The sequence below is a fragment of the Trichoderma harzianum genome, assembly GCF_003025095.1.
Source record: "Trichoderma harzianum CBS 226.95 unplaced genomic scaffold M431scaffold_10, whole genome shotgun sequence".
In the NCBI taxonomy this organism is placed as follows: domain Eukaryota; kingdom Fungi; phylum Ascomycota; class Sordariomycetes; order Hypocreales; family Hypocreaceae; genus Trichoderma; species Trichoderma harzianum.
The window spans coordinates 1,190,739-1,213,703 of record NW_020209258.1 but is presented as its reverse complement, the minus strand read 5'-3'; the positions used below and the strand labels follow the sequence as shown (position 1 = coordinate 1,213,703).

Here is a 22,965-nt window from a genome sequence, read left to right as displayed (position 1 = left end):
TCCAAGGCCCCGACACTACATGTACACACGGCTGCACTGGCCCTAAAATTGCGTGGAAAAAGAAAAGAGCGTTGGATGGCAACATGTCCAGTAAGTGTACATAGTATAGCCCTTTTTGCATCAGAAAATTTGGGACTGAGAATACGTGTAATCGATATGATCATTTAACCATGACAGCCCAGTCTCGAATGGTTGCTGAAGATAGGATCTGGTCTCCATGTAGTGAGCTGTTAGCGTACTTTACCGCCACTCTGCCGTTTAATATATTGCGGAAATACTTCTAGAGAAAAAGGATGATGAAGAAGAAGCAGAAGGACGAAAACAAGGAAGAGGAGGGGTGGGGGTTAACTTTCCGCAGAGCCTTGCGTTAGTCGTTCGTATACTCATATAGTTGATTCAGCTTCTTAGCAGAGCCTTGATAAAACACGCCCGCGTTGCTTTGACTAGAAAACTGGTAATAGTAATAGTAGTAGACGGCAAAGGATCCGAGTAACCCTTATTATGTAAATAGTTACGACAGGGCATCTTTCTTGAACTATAGTGTCATCAAAGCACAGATTAACAGCGTCGTATTATATGCCAAATCGCTAGATGTCACGTCGCCCTCAACATTTGTTTCCTCGAATTGAGGTCCCGCATGCATCGCGTCAAAGTCCAAAGTCGCGGGTCCCAGAGATCGAAGTTGAGGGGTGTGCCCGCCAAATGGAGACGCGAGTGGTGTAATTGTTCCTTTTCCACTTGGTGAATCATCAGGAAATGCTCCAGATACACCACTTGATCTTTCCTTGGTTCGTTTTCTCGATTTCAACACTCTGTCACTGGTCAATGGGAAGTACTCTCCACTATGTGGCCCATTTTCTTCATAAGCATCGAGAATTCTTGTACTCTTGAGCTCTAGTACGGCTTCAGCTTCGTTTCTAACTCTACTATTTACATATCGAAGTATATTAACTCTTAGATAGGCACGCAATGCACCACTTTTATTGTATTGAAATGTCTATTGAGCGACGATTTGGCAATGAGCGTATGTGCTACAAGGCGACTTGATCCTACGAAGGAAGGAGGAAAACACTAATTTTGTCATTGGATGTACCTAACAAATACTCGGAGAAACAAAGTCTATTTATTAAACTATATTGAACGACAGCTGCGATAGTAGAATAATTCGTTGCAGCAATTGGTATTCTAACAGAAAGATAAAGTCACACGTCATCAGAGAAAGTGATACCATTTCTATCCGGAAACTCCTTTCCCTTTACGAAGGTTTAATTTTCTTCCAAGCCCTCTGGTAGATGTCTTTTGCTTTTCTGCCATACCTTTTTCGAGGGACTGTTGGTGGTGTGACTGATGCTATTTGCGGTGCGACAACCGCGGGTTTGGGCTTTGGAGATCCAGAATTTGAGGTCCGACTCTGCTGCTCGATAGTAGTATTATTTGAGTCTGATCCGCTGGCTCCTGACGACGTGAAAGTATCAGGGGTAGCAGAGCTCACGGTGTCGGACAACTGGTTTCCATTTGCCTCGGAATTCCCATCTTGTGATGCGGATACCGGAGGTATTCTGACCGCTGTATTCATTGCCTGCAATTGGGTGCTGTGGCTAGGGGAGAAACCGTTTTGTATGGTCGTGGTGTTGCGGCTGTTTCGGATGAATCTCTTGCCTCTCTTCTTATTCCGTTTGTGGATGATCCGTTTGTGGCCGAATATGACCGCACCGTTACTGTCAATATCCATTGGGTAGGCGGATGTTGTATCCAGCAAGCTGTCTTTGGATGAGATTGCTTGAACCCGGTCATGGTTACCGCCTTGACTATTAGAGCTGATGCACCGACAGGGTTCGAAATAAGTTTTGTCAAGATGACAACGGAGGCCATCTATGAGTAGCCACGGAGTGGTATTCTTGCAACCGTTATTCCTTTCGCGAATCTCTTTGAGGACGTCGACACATACCGCTACGTAATTCTTCCCAGACGGTAAACTAGGTTCAAATCCACATTGACGGCAGGATTTTGTAACGCTCCCTGCATCTGGCTTAATTAGGTCTCCAAAGTTGTTACCAAAAAGAGGAAGTGCTCCAAGAGAGTTTGCAAGATCTGTCCACCCAGTGCCGTGGTCCCCAATTTGGAGCTTTTCTATGATGGGCTTCAATGGTCTGCCTACCGCTATATCCATGAAGTCGAATCCGCCTAAAATATTCTTTGGCGTTCCTTTTAAGGCACCTTGATAAATCGCCTGATTTGCTTTCTCGATGGCCGTCTCTAGGAGGTGACAAATACTCTGTACCCTATCTTTCAAGAGATGGTACTTATCTATATCGTCTAAGTGAAGCTTGATATCCCAGTTGGCACTATCATATAGAATTTGTTTTGCCGCCTGTGTGCCTTGGGTAGAAAGAGGTATCTTATTAAGCCATTCGATAGCATCTGTATAAAAGTCACGCGGATTCTCTTTCTCTCCCCATCTTAGAGAAGCGCGGAGGAGGTGAAGAAGCACGGCTAGACCAGTAGATAAGAAACCACGTCTTTCTTCAACATCGTACAACGTGAAATAATGTTGCCCGACATGTTGAACAAGGGATCGATAAAGCGGCGGGGGGTTGCAGATCGGCATGTCTTTCGTGCCTCTCCTCAGGGTCGAAGTGACCGCTGCGCAGTTTTTGACGCCCACACTGATTTCAAGCCCCTCGAAGGTAAAGCCGCCGCCGTCCGATGAAAGACCAGATCCCTGAATGTCATAATTTGCAGTTGGGGACCCTTGAATATGTTAAAAAAAGCTCATGTATTTAATGAAGCGTATGACTTACCTATGTTATTTTGCGCATTCGCGCACCATCCGATAACGTGGCGACATGCACTCCCGAGCAGATCTGGGGGAACGAACATTCCTTGCTGTATACGAGGGTCTCCATATGGGATGCGAGCACCAGATTCGTCAACAATGTAGTGCCAAGAGATGATATTGTCATGAACTCCAGTTGGGATTAATGCCTGCGAGAACCCTTTCATCACAACCTTACCCCCGACAATCGTGTGGTGTGGGCTTTGCGCAAAGGTTATCATGTCTCCCCAAGATATTTCCAACCCAGGTATAGGTGTAAAACCTTCTTCTCTTGGATTTATTGGATAGCCCTTTACAACAACCGGGTTGTTGAACATTGCCATCCAGCATTGGCCATTGATGCTCGGCAAGTTGGGCACAATCTCGTCAGTGGCCACTTCCACTTTACATACGAAAATTTTCCCAAGCTCATCTTCATCGATATGTAGGTTCCGAATGTTTTTGACTTTGAAGCCGATGATTTCCGGGCGACAAAGCGAGATCTCGGAATCTTTAATCCCGGACCTGAGTGTTGTTGCTAGCCACCCAATCTGCTCTGCGATTTCTCTAATAGCATAAGCTGTACCAGCTGTTTCAACTCTGATTGTTCTTTCGCCTACTGAGACTTTGATCTTTGACCCATCTGCGTATGTGTCTAAAGTCGTCGTCAATACACTACTACGTTATCTTCCTGGGTATGTATGATTTCACTCACATGCTACTGAGTTTCGAAATGGGGAAGCGGGGTCATGCACTCGTAGTGCTCCCTGGATAGTTTCCAAAAGATGACACCCTATAGTTGGCCATACCTGTCGAAGATATTGTTCGGGTGATGAAATTTGTATATTGGTGGCATCTGTCCCCGTCAAAGCCACCACGTTCGGTATCACGTCGGCAGCAGCCTCATGATATTTTTGCTCTCGTACAAATGTAAGAATGTCGCAGTTGACGTTGAATATTACCGTGAAAGGGTCTAGCCCGCGTGTCCTGCTTATCCTATTAATATCACGCAGACCTTCTTCAATACGTTGATGAATGGCCATCATGGCATATGCGTCTGTTGGAGAGATATTCAACTCCATAGTGAGTCTTTGTATAAGCCAGTTAAAGGAGGGGTGTTCAATGATCGCATCGCGGTACTGGGGAAAATCGCCCTCTGGTGGATGGTCGTAGTTGTCGTTGTCATCATCGCCGTCAAAGTTGGCAACCAGATTCAGATCTCCTTCGGGATCTAGAGGGTTGTCTGTGTCGGACCCTTTGCTCCAGAGTAGATTTATTTTATCATTTGTTGACATCAGTTCGGTGTCAGGCTCTCGCTCTATCACTACCTGGTCATCTTCAAAGATGATCCTCAACAACTGGGGTATCAGCCTATGTAATTGTGTGTCAGCTCTGTCAGAGACGCTAGATGAAATTGTCAAAACTTCTCAATTACTCACTTTCGGTGTTTGTACACAGAGTACATTATCTCTCGGTTTATTTGTACGAGCGACATCTGGCCCATCTTTTTAGCATATGCTTCCAAAAGTTTTGGAAGCAACTTGATCGCCTTCTCAATATTCATCGATGTAAGCTGTCCATTAATTTGTTGGTAGAGGTATTTTGTAAACTCCCAAATGTACTCCTGAGTTCTCCTAGCATCCTCGGAATTTTGGTCTGAGTAAACTGTTTGACTTTCCCCAGCATCCTCGGCCCTCTGAAGAAGGATGGGTTCTGATGTATTCGCTGCTGATGAAATATTGTGAGATTGCAGAACAGCTCCTTCAGCCTGAAGCTTCGGGGTAGCTCCTGGAGCATCCTTGGGAATAGACGCATATCCAGAATCGCTGTGAGCAGCGGCGATTCCTGCGGCAGCCGCGGAGCTGTTAGAGGGGACTTGGGCTGAGGGCAAATGGCGGTACAACTTCTGGATATACTCGGGAGACTCCCGATTCCATAGCAAAAGGTGAGTCCAAGGGTCACTTGTTGTCGGTACAGTCCAATCACGGTCAATTTTGAGAAGTTCAAGCTCTTTAGTAGGGGTGTTCGCTTCACCCCCTTGACTAGAGGAATCTGTTGACGGCTCGGGGCTCGATGACTCCTCCACGGCCGGCCTGTCATCGGTTCGATCGCAAGACTCGCTGCCTTCCATTTGGGCACAGATTGGCGGTGTCGTATGCGCCAACTCGATGGAACTTGTGTCATCCTCAATATCTGTTTCCTCGAATTGACGTCCCGCATGTATCACATCAAGGTCCAGGGTCGCGGGTTCCTGGAATCCCCCCTCTTCCCATTCAGACTGCCGTTCCATCGTTCGGGCTCGTTGGTGGCGAGAAAATGTCTACACGGGTAGCCTTTTCTCTTTGCAGTGCAGGTATAGATGGATCGCCAACATAGAGAAGGTGAAATGTGATTCTCATGAGGTGTGTCTCATAAATTGAGCATAGGCAGGAGGACCGAGAAGTCGAGCAGCCGTTGATTCAGCGAGACACAGATGACTGTAGAATTTTTTTTCTAGGGGGCTCTTTTTGTTGTGCTCGGGTATCTAGAAAGGTTTGGCGTGGTTTGGCCTCAATAACTGGCCTCGATAACTGGTCACGAGGGGTCGCGTTCTAGGACGGTTCGTCAACCATAGCCTAAATCATTGTTCGTGAAGCCAATGCGTCCATAATAAGATGACGAGACAAATGGTGCTCCAAGAGCTGATGGAAAACAACAGATTGAGGAGGTTGATGGATGAACAGGATGGAAGAAGTGCCTTTGGAGCACGTTGGTGATGAAAACATGTACAGCCACTCTGAATACCTACTAATGCAGCATGCATGCACTGCCATTCCCGATTGAGGCTGTTGTAGCATTCACGGTCTGTTGTATCATTCACGTTGATGTTAACGTACACAAAGGGCCATGTGGTTTGAATCTGATCAGTTTGAACAGCGCTTGGATTGTCACGATCCTTAGAACTAGCGACAACACAATATGTGATCTTTTGCTAAAATGGATCTCAGAGCTCGGATTCATATAAGCCAGTTTCCCAAGTTTCGAGGTGGGAGCAGAAGTGCTCGTGAGGCTGGGATTGTCCATTTTGGGCAAGCTACATGCAGTGTGCTGCGGCTCTTGGCCAGAAGTCTTAGGCTTACAAGTAGGCTCTCACGTTGTTGGTACCCGACTTTCTTGTGTTAATGTAACTCCCAGTCATGTCTCTGCTACATGTATGGATACGTGGATGTTGTTGAATACCTGTACCTTGCGCGTGCATGCACAGCCGCGGTTTTACTGCGCGAAGCAATCGTGTTGGTGGCGCGTCTAGAGCAGACCAGTTCTTTCTAATCCCTCAACACCATATAAAGCCTACTAGGTACCTTATTAGTATGCATTTACCGCAGTTGGCTACTTCACAGCATTGCTAACAACACCATCATCGTTTTACTACCAAAAAGCGCACCAAGTCCACAATGACTTCAGGGTTTTCTCTTGGTGACTTTATTGCTGTCGCGCAACTGGCCTATCAGCTAAGTAAGGCGCTCTCCGAGAGTAAAGGTGCCACTGAGGAGTATCGCACACTTATTGCGGAACTGGATGTCGTCCATCGAGTTCTCCTCCAGGTGAATGATCTACGCGCGTCCAATCAGCTTCCCCAAGCCACAGTGAATGCTCTTATATTCACCGTCAACTCTACAAGGGAATTGATAGGATCGTTCTTGGATAGCCATTCTGCGTATAGTCGCTGCGCAAATCGCCTCTCGTCTATGCTTTGAAAACAAGCGTACTTTTCGAAAAGTTGACTTTGGAAATCTCCCATTGGCATCAATCCCGAAGTTGAAAGCCGTCGCGGATACAGAACGGGTCGAAGACATGCTCAAACGCCTCAGGCAGATACGGCAGCTCCCCCTTGACAGAATGACTCGCTACTGCAGAGGTATACCGGGTGATAGGAAGAGTGTGCAGTGTCTACTTTGTGGTCAAGGTTCTCGCGTTTTGAAAGACTATTGGGCAACGCAACATTTTCGAGCTTGCCACAAAGAATATTACTTCGGTATGTTTCAAAGCGGAATGGTGGGGCACTTCAAGGCAATTCCATGGGGAAAACAACTTAAGAAGCTTCCTCCTTCAGCAAGTACAGAGTTTTCAGCAGTGAAGTGGATAACAGTAGAGGATATAACATTAGACGTTCCTATCCAGCCAGACTCAGATTTCGCACACCCGGATATCTCGCAAGAGTATTACTTGGATAGTGGCCCCGTCATGATCCAACGATTTGTTGTGGTCCGTGAGGATAACAAATATTGTTTATGTCTGGGCATTCATACGTGAGTGAAGCCAGATAGATTGCTGTTCTAGGTACTTGCGGCTAACTAGAGACAAAGATATGCGAAACAGGGGTGTGGTAACCAGTCAGACCAAGAGCTTCATGGTGTCCTCAGCTCTGGAAAGACTCCTCCACCGCTTGCACCCAATGAGACGAAAGTTATCTTGTCTCCAGTGCGGATGAAGCCCGATCATCCCTCCTTAGCTCTATCCAACACCGCTCGCATACACTACGGTCGAGCGTACGAAATTAGCCACGAAATTCCTGTCCAGCCTCTTGGCTTGGTCCATCCGGCTTCGATGGAGGTGCTACTAAACCAGTTTGAGGCTCACGTTACAAGAGTACAACCAGGGGAAGATTTGGGAGACGAATGGGAAGAAGAGATGCCAGAGGACATAGACCCACAACAAAAAGTTGAGGATGGGACATCCGACATAAAAGCAGCTTATACACGTATGAATATTGTAAAGGATATGCGGAGGAGCATGAAAAAGGTTCTCGGGCCGAAATTGCCACTGCCAAGTAAAATGTACCATGTGAGGGATGCATGCGATGAAGGAAATATGTGGCAGTAAAGTATTTAAAATATAAGAATGATCAGATGAAAAGTCGTATAATCTACGTGAACCCTCATTTGGGCAAGGGCTGTTCATAAAGAAAAAGGTAAACATGCTTAGTTATAAACAGAGAAGGGAAAAAATATTTTTCTCTGCCTTAATGCGAATAACCTGTTTTTTTTTTTTTTTACCATGGAGGAGTCAAGACTATTGATGACAATGCTCTTCGTAGTGACTATTATGACAACCAGATATGCGATATGAAAACCAGAGATTACTCTTATATAAGTGTGTGTGAATGTAAAAATTTTTACATTAAGATTCCAGCTAAATGCTAAAGAAATCTCAGTATGTAACAACTAGCAGAGATATCAGGGCTGCGTCTTGAGCTGTATGGGCTGCGTCCCACAACTTATGACGGAATTTGAAGAATACTTCTCTATCCGGAGCACTCTATTGAACGTTGCTGTTTCCATTTCCGGTGGCATGTTATAATTACTTCTCTTACATTTGACGGGTACATAACTAAAAGCAAACTAAGTTACGACTCAAGGTATGAACCACAAAAATCCTACCTATCCAGGAGAACATAATACCCATAGATGTACAATAAAAGGGAGAAATCTTTATTAAGTAAACTCTAACATCAGTTTTAGCACCACCACTAAAAACTTGAATTATATATGGACAACGATAAATATGGTAAGAAACCAGTTAGAGTAGTGCTTATCTATCACACCTATCTATCAGCTCTGCCGCAAAGTAAAACAATGGTACAAGACGTTGGTGCCATATAGAAGCTGTTCTTCTAACTACGTATTTCTATATATTAAATTGGAATAGCTACGAGATCACAACAAATATACAAACATATCCCTTCGATATCATCAATAATTCTGAGGTTAGTTAATAAAGCAGAGTTGGTAACTACTGGACCTCTGAGTGTCTATATGTTTCAAGCAAGTAAACAAAAAGATCTACGCTCCCTTTCTCTCTAGAAGACTCAAATCTAAGGAAATTGCATATAAGCCTGTATCCACCCATAACTATTCTTTTACCTTTTCCGTGTCTCCCCGTACTTTATTAAACAATGCCAAGACTGCAGTCATTAGGATTGCACATTTGCAGGATTTTAGCTAAATACGACATTCCTACACACAGGCGCAAAATACATGGCTAAGTCATTTGAATAGTTTATGTCGAACCAATTGATATTGTTTTCCTCTCGAAATCTATGTTCTCGAGATATTAATTGGATACATTGATCACTTTCAAAGAACTTTAATGTTATACATTGCATGAACATCAAATGTACCTCTCACGATTTCTCCATATTTCATTATTTAAAAGCGCTCCTATTCATATCTACTCTATCCAACATCTTTCCAGTAAAGGCATGATTCATCGTGCACAAAGGTCAATACAGCTAACTGCTGCATAATTGCGGTAGCTGCCCTAGTGCTCCTTAACTCTTGGGGCTTAGTCCACTTGCTCTCCAATCAGATCATTGTTTAAATCCACCTTTCGATTGCTTCCCGTCAGACCCGTGAAAAGCCAACTCATCTAACTCCATATCCCTCTTCAGTCTGACGCATTGCGGTGAACAGATCGGCTTGAATCGGCTTGAAGCGACGGTCTGGCCCTTTCCCCTGCAGCTGCGAACTAATTTTCAATATTTGATATGTGATAACCTCTCGGCGCCTGAATCACAGACTTCCTTAGTTTTCACAAGCCTAGCTGTGTCAAAGCTCTATCACGCGTTGGGCTCCTCAAGCCCGCCCCCAACGAGCCGCTGTTGCATTTTGCTGCGCCCGCGTCTTCTCCTATTTCGGTCATGTCTTGTCCAATCCTTCACGCTTGTAACATTTCACCTGAATATTGCATTTTCAGCTTCTTAGACATGTGATTGGGCATATTGTCTCAAACGGAAGCATCAAGACCCAAGCATTGGCATTGTGACCTGTAACTTTCTCTTTGATGCCAGCCTTCGACATCCTTACATCCAAATGATGTAACTTATTGCCTTCTTGCATTGAACTACGGCAGGCTAGTCAGGATTACCGAAACATGCAGTATGTGTTGGTGATGATCCGACTCCCCGCTCTAGCCCTGCTGCCTGTCGGATGGGGAGATTGGGAAGCACATCCGTATGCAAGTTTCGCTGTCGGGTCGACATCATGCGGTTGCCTTCAAGTTGCCCTCGGAGACTCCCCGAATATAGCCTACATAATTTCGGTGTCGATACTATAAGTTCGGACATCTAATTTGATGTCCAAGCTGATTCGGCGACACATACGTGTTCAATCATCGTAGATTGGTTAGGCACTGATTGACTTGTGGAGCTGATATGATGTCTACCAATGGGGAGCCCGTTGTCTATTGGATGAGCTGGCTACGTGTACGAAAACTCCCAGTGGATGAAGGGTTTGGAGTACGTGTAAAGTACTGGTAGCCAGATCATTGGGAACGGAAAAAAAGAAGGAAATAAAAATTTGGGGTAGTTGTAGGTATAATGCATGCCATACAGGCTGGATGTAGATGCGTACTAGAGCGTCGTTCGGAAAGCGGAGCATCAAAGGATTCATCCAAAAAGAGATCAACAGTTGTAGCCTACTCGTACATGAAAATAGCAGGAAATATTCGTCGTGCGTTAAATGTTGATCAATGTCACATAAGGGTATATTACTTGGATTGAGAATGTCATACATGTGGTCTTTGGATTACCACAGTTTCTATGTATCTTCGTCGGTTGATGTCAGCATGATAACCATATTAGCACTGGGTTCACCTGGAATTTTGAGAATACATCGTAGACGATATTAGTTCCAATACGTAGAGGACACAGAACATTTAAGACCCAATATATGTGGACATGCTTCCAGTGAAATATCTAGATCCAAGTCTACAGAGTGTTAATTCTGGGAGACGCTGAATCACCAGCAGCTACAATCTAAGCAAGTCCCGAGTCCACAATAATACTTATTATACACGAATATATGAGGTAGTCAAATCTAAAAATATGGCATTTCTGAGCCGATAGCCCAGCCCAGCTAGTCGAAAAATGAAACCAGCACACTTTATACGTATGGTGAAGCCACTCGAATTATATAAACATATCTCTATTTATTCTCACATTAGGAGGAGATGAATGTAATGCGGGTAATACAGTCGTCTAAGCTACCGGGCTACTCTCATCTTTTATAGGATCTTATCTATTCTCTCTATTACATGCTATTATAGCAGAAAGCTTTTCCTCTTTCACGAAGAGTCTTCACGAGCAGATTTCAAGGGTGTGACTTGTCGTGATTCAAGCTGATCTGATACAACTTTTTCATCTTCTTTCCCGATTCCTTCAAATAAAACACTATTCAACCTGATCAAGACAATACTAATATGACAGTACATGTGTTCAAAGCGAAAAAAAACCAACAATGCATTATTAGCTACTTAATTGGGCTGATGGCTGGGCTCGAAAAGCATCTGAGCTGAAGGGTCCTTGGCCTGCTAGCGCGCGACTTCCGCTTACGCCAGTGAGTTGTTCCGTGTTCTCCATCTCCGGGTTCTCACCGCTAAAGTAATCTTATCAAGTTTGATCTCCATCAAGGATGACTTTAGTTTGGTTGCCTTCGCGTAGGCAGCCGTTTTACTGAGGTGATTTACTAACCGGATAGAGGCATCGATACGCGCTGCAGAAAACTTAACCAGCTACAGTTTCTACTGCGAAATCCACAAACCAGAGGGATTTAGATGTAGAGCTACGTTGGAGAATTGCTCGGGCATTTGAGAGGATGCTGGATCGATCCCGTGGATGAGGCTGACGTTGGCTAGTGATAGAGTAAGCCATTCTTGGTGGTCATCCTGTCCGTTGATATGCAATACAAGTGGCCGTAGCTGAGGGATGTGCAGCAATATATTAATTGTACATGTACTTTGTCTGCTATTACTCCCTACCTTGATGTGTGAGACGGATAGGTAACGGGAATTGGCCAGAGTACCACATCCGACACTCCTACATTTTCTGAACTGTCACGGAAGACACACCCGTGCCCTAAAAAAAACTGATCTACCAGCACCCGCAGGTCATCGGGATCTCATGACCATAGGACAGATGCCTAGTAAGGAAATAATTAGGACATTGAGTGTAGAAAAGGCACCTTTCCCTCCCTGGGGTAATGGGGTCGATTTGGAGATTATTGGAGGCCCCAAGAACACAGCCCCAAGGTTACGACTCCGATGAAAAAAATACTCGCCGATTCTCTCATCCGGAGTAAGGCAACACGAGAAAATACGCCGAGTCGGTGCTGAGTGGCGAGCTGAGCAAATTTTGCTCTTGGCCATTACTCATGAACCTCGGCAAGTTTGAAGTGAGGAATAGGCCGAGTGTAAACGAAGGGTTCAAGGTTCATTGAGCCCTGCGAGGCAACAAAGGGCCTGTTCATCAACAGGTTAGAGAGACCTGCTGTTGGTGGAGCTTTCTAAAGAATTGGCGTTGACAAACCTTGCAGTAGCGGTTAGGCATACGGTAGATCCATGTCAATACTCCGTACCTGGGCGTCAATAATACATGCCTAGTAGCCTTGTCTAGATGTCGCCGCTGATTGACTCTTCGCCAATACTGCCGCCGGCTCAGCCGCAAAAGTGATGCGGACATTCGTTTGTTTGTTCGTTCTAGATCAATACTATGACGTAGGAGACATATTTCCAGCTGAATGCGAAAATTGTATACCGAACTCATTTGCGTTGGACAAGCTCAGCTATCGAAATGAACAAATAGACGCTGTCGTCGGTAACCCTACACCACACCCCAATAACTTCAGCTCTAAGATGCTAATGAGGCTTCCAGCCATTTTAGGGTCCAACAATCAACGCCAGGCATACGAATAGCTGCCTAATATCGTATGGATTCTTAGTGGAAGGGATAGCGTCGGAGTGAACGGACGTCGCTACTGGTAGAACCCCGGGCAGGATGATTTCCCCGTCTTAAAGTGGTTCAGCTCACGAGAAGTAGGCCATCCGGGTACTCCGTACGGTATTACAAGTCATGGGACAAATACACAAGGCTCCTTGCATACTCGTACTTGTGAAAGCAATTGAACGGATAACTACAGTAATATCAAGCTCCCATTGAATACAAGAGACTGCTCAGCGGGGCAACGCAGCCGGAGGGGGAAGAACAATACTAGAATGTGTAGAATACAGGAACGGAACATTCTGGAGAAATTCTGGATGAGAAAACAAACCCCTCATCCCCCGCACGATTCGGTTAAGCGTTGTCTGCAGAACTTTGCCTAATTCATTGCTCATCGCAAAAGGACATGTCAACTTCTATGGATATTCGAACGTGAAAATCGAAAAAAATGTAGGGTGACAAGGTACATGTACTAATGCGTGGTATGGTATGCAATGCAACACTCAACATCTCGGGTTGACAGGCTAAGAAAAGGTCTAAGAAAAGGCAACCGCATAAGTGGGGCTACTATCACCAGGACAAGGAACACCCATAGAGATCGGTCGCCATAGCTGCCTGTCTCATCTTTTGTACCACACTTGGACAGATGCGTATATAGCCACGGGGGTAATAAAAAACCACCGCCGATCTGCCACTGTAAATCTGTAAGCGATAGGCAGACCGGCGGTGTTTTGTGTTCCAGTCGAGAACCTGCATGTTAGCTCGAAATCTTATAAGAGAAGGAGGTTCCCCTAAAAGGATTCATGAGTTACAGAGGCCATGTTTTGCGGGAGATAGCAGCCTCACCGCATCCGTGTACCAAGCTTGGGCCAGTTATTGCCCCGGCCCAAGTGGCACAACCGCAGTGTTGTTGCGATGTGAAACGAGAGTAGGTAATAAACTGCGATCACTTGCAGCTGCGGCTCCGGAGTACCCAAATACGGCTGCATCAGACGCCTTTTCATATTCCAACCCAGGCATTTCCGATTACCGAGCACACTTATATAGCAACTTATATGTAAGGCACTGACGGCCTTGCACATTCTCAACTTGGGTCAACCTGGGAGAACAGGGCGTTTTGTCATCACGGACTCTACAAATTCCCGCATGCGCCCTCTGTGAACCCATTTTTTATATCACTTGTTTCGTGCATGAACGTATGTGTTATGACGGAACATTCCTCGGGTTGCGGCCTCCTACTCGCTAGTAAATACGTAGACCCAACAGTGTTGATACCCTCAAGGCCGCCAACATGCCCAAGACACACCGACCACTTAACCCCTCGCCCGAGAACTCCCTTCCTGCGGAGAGTCTTCTGCTTTGATGCATCACTATGATGCTCATGTGTCCGCTTGTCCGACAGTCTACCTCGGGCTAACATCACCCATACGCCCTAGATGATGTCGTGCAGGGTAAATAAAGAGGCTTGCCTTGAAAGTGCCTGTTGCCTTGTCTGGCAAGTCTAGGTAGTTTCATCGAAGCGAAGCATGTGTAAAGAGCGGGGAAATCAGGCACACCCCTCACTAGCAAGGTTGAGAGAATTGGGATTGTGCGCGCTTACTTCGGGTTGGAAATTGGAAGGAGCCTCGCCAAAGAACCTCAACTGTAATTGAAACGTAAGTGGACGGTCCTTCTTGGACTTCTTTTTCACAGCAAAATGCTATGATGGTGAGAGTATATCAGGCAACTTTATGGGAGCGACGGAAGTGCTTTTGCTATTTATAAAAGTAAATTTGTAAAGGATCACAGGGGGGGGGGGGGGTTCATGTGATAGACAACCTGACGCCTCTTCGGATGTGCAGACACATACTCGTACAACGCAGTCGCTTCCATGATGTAATGACGTGTGCTATATTTGAGCATACACCACCTCCCTTCCATCAACTTTGAGGACCTACGGTATATGTATCTACCACTTTATCTCTCATATGTATAAATCTGTATACAGGGCACATTCATACACATATACACAAGTAGGATGTATATATATATTTATGAGTGTGTACCAATGTATACACATTTGAACCAATAGAAACAGATATGATATCACTGTTCTACATGTAGGGCATGAACAGAGTATGCGTGATTATCTCCAAGAACAAAATAACAGTCGCTATAGCTCAATCTAGAACATTTCCTCTTTCAACGATCTGTACTTAGGTACCTCCAATTTTCAACTGCTTTTTCGCTTACATGGTTCTTCTCTCTAGCCACGCCTTAACCACGTGCAATCGGCTCTAGTCCCTTCTCCGGTCAGGCACCTGTTCGGACAGACCGTTCTTGGCAGGTTTGCCCGGTTTCGAGTCCTTCCCCGGGCCTGAACCCTTTTGCCCGGGTTCGATTCCGCGCCCGGCATGCACGTGAGCACGGACCTCATGCAAGCGGCGGGATGGCCCGCCCGAAGCCACCGGTTCATGGCCATGTTTTGAGCCGCACTTTGGTGTTGAGCCGCACTTTCGGAAGTCAACAATTCGTATATGAACATCTGCCGCTTACATTTTTACATCTTATCGCCTTCACCTGAGCTGAAGCTAAGTATGTTTGTATGTTGTCGTGTTTATTTCTATTGCTTTCTCATCAAGACAGGATCACGTCTCAATGTGCTCATATTTGTATCTTGCATGTCCTCTATTGAGTAACTTGTCCCAATATAAATCCCAGTATGGATAATATAACCAAATACCAGTAAGAAGAACAATACAAATTATCATGACAACTCAGTGCGTTGTCAAATTAACGTATTCGTATCTCAGCGTGTTTATATTTGTACCTTAACGTGTTTACACTTCTAAACAGCTGTATCTAGTATTCATTCTAGTATAAACTCTACCATGAATCCCAGTATAATTCCCCGTGTGAATTCTACTACTCGTAAGAAAGATAATATAATATGATTCATCGTAAAATAAGCAAAGAAGATGAATCTCCAGCATATGGCTGTATTCGACAAATCGTCACTGCAACTATAAAGTTCTATTACGTTTATTTTAATTTCTTATATTTAATATGCTATTCCATCTATTGTGATTATACTCATTGTTGAAAATGAGTTGACTGGCATGCATAGTAGTAAAACAAAGGAAGCAAAAGGTGTCGTGAAAAACAAAATAAAGAAACGAATGCAAAATGTTACAAGACAAAAGAAAGCCAGCTTTGCCATGCCCTCCTTGCAAAATCAAAAAACCACCAACGCCCAACTATGCAGTCTGAAAAATGTTGAATTGGAGGTTTCAATTTGTTCGGTGAGGAGTATCTAAGCTATGTGAGCCGGCTCCGAGACTTACTATTTCCCGGGCACCAACTTCGGGTGTTTTAGCTGTAAACTCAATATCATACTCGTCTGGTACAGTGAATCTGGCGTTTTCATCCCAGAGTAGCCACTTGCCGACGGAAGCTATTTGTCGGCCAATCCATAGTATTCTCTCCTTTCGGGCGTCCATCATGGACGCCTGTTCAAAATATTTTTCGTCTTCTTCAACGACCTCGCCAGAAAACCACTTAAGTGGAAAATACTCTTCAGTATAAATAAGGCCGCGCATAGCATAGTCCTCTGGTAGTGGTCGGTAATGATCTTGATTCTCTGCCCCAGGGAATACTGCACTGTCCATGCGAGGCTCAAATTTGCAAGACTGCTTGAGATAGTTGAGCATAGTTGCTATCAACTTCCAGGGATATTTATTTTCGACAAATTTCATTGCCGAGGGAAATTTAGACAAGTGGTGTATAAATACCATTTGTGTATGGAGGAAGGGTAATATATTCATGTCTCCCCACCGCTGAATTACTATCTCGAGCGTTTGCACAGCTAATGAGAGAGATTGGTAAAAAGTGTTTGTGGGAACGGGCTCCGGAGAGGTGGTTTCACCAGCAATGTCTATGTCATCAGATCGCTTAGGCATAATAGCGTGCTTCAGGACATTGGAGTCTTCGCCGAAGCCAAGTAAGGAACAGGTAATCGATATGCCCATATAGTATCTATAAACAAGTAAGTCGTGGTTCACAGCTGGAGAGATTCAATGGTTATATGTTCTTACCCAGCTTCTAGCCAACTTTTTGTTATTCGAGCAATGTGTCCATCCAAAAGACTCAGGAACTGCCTGGCGGAAAACCCTAGCAGATCCTTTTCCTTGCCAGAAAAGAAAATAGCGAGTATGCGGACAAAGGCGAGGTCAATCGCCTCTAGTCGAGGAGGTCCCGAGCTCAGCACTGGATCAAATAGTGTCATGACGCTCTCCCTGGCACTTAAGAATGGGATAGGGACACAAAGAGACTTTGTATAGTAATATGTTTGCTGCAGCGCGTTGGGACGCGCTAGAATAGCTAGGTGATGGTATAGTCGACCAGTGGTCGGCAGCTTATCCGATGCCTTTGAATACCAGTATCGAGAAACTGCTGTCCAAGTTTCTCGGTCTCGAATATCGTCGTCTTCAATAGCCATACGGTATCTGCCCAAATCTCCGAGACACTCGATCCAGGTATCTTCAAATGCAGGTACAGTCTCGTAGAGAAGAGCCATCATACTGTACGCAATATATATAAAAGTGAGCATGTGCTCAAGAGACAGGGGCAATCTGTGTCTTAAGAGTTCAAGGAACGAATGTATACCATGCCTCCACATTCTCGCTGGCATGGCATACTTAGAGGCCAGCCGTCGAAGTGCCGGGCTGGCAGACGGATGTTGACTTGCCAGGAAAAAATCATGATGCTCATGAAGCAGTGTACGATGCAGAGCAATAAGTGCCTGCCACTGCTCGTTGTTAAGCTGCTGCGGTGAGTCTTTGTTGGCTGATTGAGCATTGTCAACCTCAATACACTTGCTTTCGACCATGACTAATCCAGCGTATATCCCTTTGACCTCAGCAACAAGTTGTTCTTGAGATATTGGCCTAGTTTCAGGCTGTCGGATTAGCTGGGATACAGAAGGATCCTCGGTATAATCATCTGCCTCAGCCTCAACTTCTGGGCCAGGCTCTGGATCAGGCTCTTCCACATCATGCTGTGCTATCTTGGCTCGAGATATCAGCCTGGATCGATTGCCTGGGGGCTGTGCCTTGAACTGAGAGGATCTCGGCAGACCACCGCTGCCTGGGCTCCAAAGTTGGCGAGTACTTGAACCTTTGGTCCCGCGATCAAACTCTTTGATGTTGTCGGCCTGCTGTCTGCCACGGCCTCGCCTATTAGGCGTAGATGGCGGGGGGGAGCTGCTAGGAGAGCAAATCTTCTTATTGCGACCTTCATTATCCGAACTCTCCTTGGCATCTAAAGGACTACGCTCTGGATTCTGCTGGTCGTCTTGCTGATCAATAGCGGATCTTTTCTTTGACCTTCTATTCTGATCTTGTTCTGTGGCAGATGTAGGCTGGGGTCTTTGGCACGTGTTAGACAAGGCAAGGCAGTCACATGTTAGAGGAGGGGTCACTCACGGAGGTTTGGATGAGCTGAGCTTCATCCGCTGGAAGGCGTCTAGAATGGCCTTTTCCTCCGTGGGATGCTTCTCGGCGCTGCTCTGAACATGTTGCTTGAACCCATCGAGTGTAGGCGGTTTGACGTCCACCTGACAGATGGGGCAACTCAGCTGCCGAGAATTCCGCAAATAGTTGACGAATATCTTTGAGATATCAGGTTGCACCGAAGACATGGTGTCTGTTTATTGGCGGAGAAGAGCCTCAACGCAGCTAAAACAGATGGACCCCGGTAGGAGTAAAGTTGGGGGCTAAGCCTAATGACGAGGCTGAATGCTGGTGAGACGTGGCAGATGCGGGAGATTTGCGCAAACAGCCACTCAGGTACAAAGATAGGAAACCGGATCTAGCAGCCATGAATTAGTTAACGGCATAATGAAGATGCAGCGGCTGCAGTGGTTCGCGCGGCCTGAAGCGAGCTTGAGAGATTTAAGCCCGCAGAACAAAACGACGTGAGCGAAGCCTCGCGTAAAATGCGGCGATGCAGTCAATATGAAATCAATGTGACTCTCCACATTTCTTAGTAATGTACACACGCCCACCCTTCCATCATTTTTTTGGGGGTGGCTGCAGAACGCAGGCCCTGAGCTGCAGCCCGGCTTCCCTGTACCCACTACCTAGGAAGGTGCATGCCGATGCTTCTGGATTTGGAGCGCGAACCAGTTGCCTTTAAAACATGCGGCTGAAAATTTAGTGACAAAGTAACCCCATCCCACACTAACCTTCAGGGCTGATTAGATAGCCAGCTTTGGGACGTATCGCTAAGATTGCTACTATTTCGCAGTGAACTCTCAGACGGACTGGAGAGAGGGTAAAGATAAAGAAAAGTGGTAATCATAATAATAATAATTGAACAGTAAAAAAAAAACAACTAGCAAATTGGCAAGTATAGAGAGTTTCCCGAGTCTCACGAATCTAAAGTATATGGTCTCTTAAAGCCATATCTTCAGATTGAAACTGGGAGTGAGATTTTTTGATCAAGCCGAGTAATTTAATGAGGAGGACGGGGAACATTATATACACCCTAAAGGTAAGCTGTATAATATCGCATGTTGGCTCGACAAATCAGGGGCTGCAAGACAAACTGTGAGAGCCTCAATCCAAGCAAATTTACTAGGTACACAGGCGTGTTTGAGGGGGGGGTGTGGGGCGCGGCTGGCAGTGCGCGGCGAGACACCTTTACAGCCAGCCTGGATATTATCACATACTGAAGATGCCCCCTTGGAAAAAATAATAACGAACTATTTAATAAGACGGCATCTTGGACAATCTACTTATATATCATGAAATATTAAGCCCTGTTTTATGCGGCGGTGGTATTAGACAAAGTGAATTACTTGGCCCGATTTTCGAATTGCCCGTGTTTCAAGGCCGCTACAGCGCAGTAGAACGCGTACTTTGCGTGTAAACGCACATAAACAGCTTCAAACGTAACCTCTCATATAATTATCCAGGCAGACAACCACACAACTCTTCAACATTCTATTTGTCGGTGACTTTTCTATATTCACCTCGTAGGAATTAGACACCACTACGTGGGAATATCTCATCACACACGCAAGGCTGCTAGGCACATATATTTACATGTAAAGATCCCCCACCATCAATGATAGCTTCTACCATGCCAACCACAACAGTCTTGCCTCGTGCGCAGTTCGCAATCCTGCAGAGCAGAGCAGAGCCTCAACTTTCTTCGCCCGATGGTCTAGCCTGAAGCTTCATAGATATTTCTGTTTATAGGTATCCACGTCTATCTCATGTCTCCAAAAAACAGCCTCGTCCTTTTCATTGGATTGAGTACATTTTGCATATCACTACCCAAGACATACTGCCTAGATCAACTACCCTTTTCAAGTTCTAAGTGCACCAGAACCAATCCCCTCGTTAGGTATACTCGGATATTTAAAAACACACCCCATCCAGTGTTTCTTCAGCAGACCCTGTTGGCCGCCTACCGTAGAGGTGGACAGCACTCTCACCTCGCCTCAAGTAGGCATCCATCAACACTCCTATCCGTACCAATCGTGAAGCTCTATGGCCTCAATCGTGTTCACATTATTTGTTTACTCGCAAATCCCATTCGAGAAGATGTCACCAGGATCAACGCTGATATGCTATCCGCGAAGCAGGCAGTTATTGGCACTCTAGAGCCTCAGCCTATGCAACGTTCTATGATCCTGTTGTACAGCGTGACGGTGTTGCTTCAGAACTTTGGGTAACATGACGCCTTTTTCCCATGTGTTGTTGTCCAAATGGGCATTATAGGCGAGGAGCCTTGTCTCTGGAAACTAATCGGCGACGCGACGGTGATTTGAAGCGTCAAGAAGCAGGTGATGCCGTGGTGCCTTGCTTTATTTGTGTCGCTCCGGGCGGTAGGGAGGATTTTACAAAGCGCGTGATGATGATTTGGCGCTTGAGGTCAGTCATCTCCGAAACATTGAGGTCGAGATTAACCCTTGATAGTTACATTTCTTTGTCTCAAGAACCCGAAATTACAGTCTCAGATGCCTTATGGACATCTATGACGAAAGACCAGCTCGGCAATCTCTCGCCTAGATGTGTTCGCCTTACTTCAAGGGGTGGGAAAGTTCCATCTAATATGCTAAGGCCCGACAGACACCATAGGGTTTAACGCTCGATGACCAATTCAGGGAGAAATCTCTGAGAAGCCAAGGGGTTGCTATTGTCTCCCTCGTGTTGGTCATTCTTTTCGTTCGGGCAGCAGCTGAAGACACCTTATTCTTATGAGCTCGATGGGTTTCTCTTAAGGCGCTGAATTGGCCTGCTGCGCCCAGCTTTGAGCTGCTGAAAACAAGCTAAACCGCATAAAACGTTTTAGGCTCTCACTCAGCTGATACCGGCCTATCCAGGTCAAAGTCAGTTGATTGGGCATTTGGGATGCACGAATTCGGGCTGTTCGGGCTGTTATCATGAAACGAAGTATCGTATGGGGTGCTTCATACCTGACTTCATGTTTGGGCTTCGTCTCATGTGTACATGTATGCATTACTGCCTCAGAGATTGGGTAGTAGGTCGGTGATGAAACCACGCATGACTCTGTTTTCGCCAAGCTGCAGCCCTCGCATTTCTACGGAGTAACAGTTGATATAGTTCAAGGCGGTATGTTCATGTGGAATCACTCAAGCTATGTAAGTTTGGTTATTAAAAGCACCTGAATTCGTGGCAGTCAGGATATGGTGAAGTAAAGCCCCTTGCAGCGCTAAGAGCCAGTAATAGAATCACAGCAGCGTTAGGTAGCTCACACTAGGTAGACACGTACTTATACACGTATTTCTTGCTCTTTCTGACAGCGTTGGTTTACGCTTGCTTTACTTTCTTATGGCCCCATCATTCCCCTTTTGCCCCTATGCATATCGACTTCATGCCAAAATACTCAAAGGCTCCATCGGAAGTGGGGGGTACCCTACCAGGTACTTACGGTGAGTGTTTCAAGGTGTAAGAATTCTATATTGGTACTTAGTGCCTTTTACAACCCTGCCGAGTTAGAAAACTGTATGCATCGAGCAACTGCAATGCTGAGCAAGTCTAACAATAATGAGGCGACCTGGAATCATATGGACAAAAGTCTCCATCAAAATCTTTTACACGTTGCTAGATTTCAAGTGTTTTATCGACATGTCTGCGTTTCCAAACTTTCCCTTCCCTCCAATTCTTTTTCTTTTGCTTTGAAGGCTCACGAGAGTTCTAAAGAGCAGAAATGACAACTGTGAGAGCGTCTATTGTTTAATAAGTTGTCAATATAATTGTTTCTATAGTACATTGTTGATTGCAATGAGGATCGCCTAATTTGGTTAGCGTACTCAACCCATGGAGCGCAGATCCATCGAGAAATACATCCAGTGTTGAAGGTAATTGGTCTAGCATTGTCGCCTCATTTTCTCCTTCCCAGATTCATGATATTAATTAACTGAATGATCTGCATATTCCAGGGGTACTCTAGCTTCTACTTTGCCAATTAGAATAGAATTCTTCCTTATCACTCTATAGCCGTTGGGTTTTCGGTCATTCCTAGGTCATGATCAACATCGTACACCAAATCCCACAAAAGCCATCCAGCCAATGCTTCATACACGAGGCAACATTGAACTACAGGCAAACGCAAAAGAACAAGGCTGAAAAGGTCAATTGGATGAAAAGGGGGGGAAGTGGTCTAATTCTGCCTTGCGACAACGTGGTGTTCATGTTAGTTTCCCACTAACATCGCCACTATCACTCGTGACTCTACCATCATGATTTTGTCTCCTGTTTCTCAAGGCAAATATAAAGTGCTATACATGACTGCCATGATTAAAGCAATGGTTTCTCTAATATCTCATGTTCTAATAAAAGATGGTGTGTAATCCTTCTCTGCCGTGAGCATGGATTGACAAACTTTTTTGTGCATTGGTGGCGCAAATAGTCCATGTACACAGCAGGTTGAAAAGTAAATAGTCCTATTGATTTTCTTCTGCCTTTAATTTGAACGCCTTTTGACGCTCAGATAAACAAAACTTTTCCAAGGCAACCACTATAAGACGTGCTTGTGATGCAATTACACGAAGTGGAATGCGTCAGGCAAACTTTGTCTTACGATACTCCGCCTATCCGTGTCATGAACACGGAGTTAATAGTAGTAGCAAATAATGTACTTTTATTCCTTCTGCAAAAAGTCATTGTGATAAGGCAACTAGAACAATGTTTCGGCAAAGCAAGATTCCGTGATGAAGCGAAGGGAGGACAAGCAAGGAGTGTCTTGCTATTCAAAGCGCAATATATGTAAATGAGGAGAAAAAAAAGGAAAGAAACCTCCTTAAATTTTGGCGCCTTCAAAACAGGCTTGTTATCCTTGCAAGGCAGGCCTTTGAGCTGAAGTCACAGTAGTCACACAACTTAAA

The 22,965-nt window shown here is 45.2% G+C and overlaps 4 protein-coding genes across 4 annotated transcripts; 2 read left to right on the top strand and 2 right to left on the bottom strand.

The window, feature by feature from the left end:
- Nucleotides 1–1,103: 1,103 nt before the first annotated feature.
- Nucleotides 1,104–5,511, bottom strand: M431DRAFT_522440 (hypothetical protein). The gene is made up of 4 exons (XM_024920502.1): nucleotides 4,255–5,511; nucleotides 3,531–4,186; nucleotides 2,802–3,470; nucleotides 1,104–2,751 (listed from the first exon to the last, which is right to left on the bottom strand). Exons 1-4 carry the CDS (start codon nucleotides 5,103–5,105, stop codon nucleotides 1,256–1,258), a joined length of 3,672 nt encoding a protein of 1,223 aa, XP_024772114.1. The 5' UTR covers nucleotides 5,106–5,511; the 3' UTR covers nucleotides 1,104–1,255.
- Nucleotides 5,512–6,694: 1,183 nt separating this feature from the next.
- Nucleotides 6,695–7,678, top strand: M431DRAFT_497728 (hypothetical protein; the record flags this gene model as incomplete). Its single annotated transcript, XM_024917630.1, has 2 exons — nucleotides 6,695–7,104; nucleotides 7,162–7,678. The coding sequence occupies 2 exons, from the start codon at nucleotides 6,695–6,697 to the stop codon at nucleotides 7,676–7,678; spliced, it is 927 nt and encodes a 308-aa protein (XP_024772113.1).
- An 8,127-nt stretch (nucleotides 7,679–15,805) lies between these two features.
- Nucleotides 15,806–18,246, bottom strand: M431DRAFT_7845 (hypothetical protein; the record flags this gene model as incomplete). The annotated part of the gene is made up of 4 exons (XM_024922697.1): nucleotides 15,806–15,814; nucleotides 15,893–16,583; nucleotides 16,643–17,974; nucleotides 18,032–18,246. The coding sequence occupies 4 exons, from the start codon at nucleotides 18,244–18,246 to the stop codon at nucleotides 15,806–15,808; spliced, it is 2,247 nt and encodes a 748-aa protein (XP_024772112.1).
- Nucleotides 18,247–19,653: 1,407 nt separating this feature from the next.
- On the top strand, nucleotides 19,654–20,584 carry M431DRAFT_217624 (hypothetical protein). Its single transcript, XM_024913531.1, has 2 exons — nucleotides 19,654–20,488; nucleotides 20,534–20,584. Exon 1 carries the CDS (start codon nucleotides 19,828–19,830, stop codon nucleotides 20,287–20,289), a length of 462 nt encoding a protein of 153 aa, XP_024772111.1. The 5' UTR covers nucleotides 19,654–19,827; the 3' UTR covers nucleotides 20,290–20,488; nucleotides 20,534–20,584.
- The last annotated feature ends 2,381 nt before the right edge of the window (nucleotides 20,585–22,965 follow it).

Coding starts and splice junctions, on each gene's coding strand:
- M431DRAFT_522440 (XM_024920502.1), bottom strand. CDS start 5,105: ATGGAACGGCAGTCTGAATGGGAAGAGGGGGGATTCCAGGAACCCGCG. Junction 4,187..4,254: donor TCTGTGTACAAACACCGAAA/GTGAGTAATTGA, acceptor ACAATTACATAG/GCTGATACCCCAGTTGTTGA. Junction 3,471..3,530: donor ATTTCGAAACTCAGTAGCAT/GTGAGTGAAATC, acceptor CGACGACTTTAG/ACACATACGCAGATGGGTCA.
- M431DRAFT_217624 (XM_024913531.1), top strand. CDS start 19,828: ATGTCTCCAAAAAACAGCCTCGTCCTTTTCATTGGATTGAGTACATTT.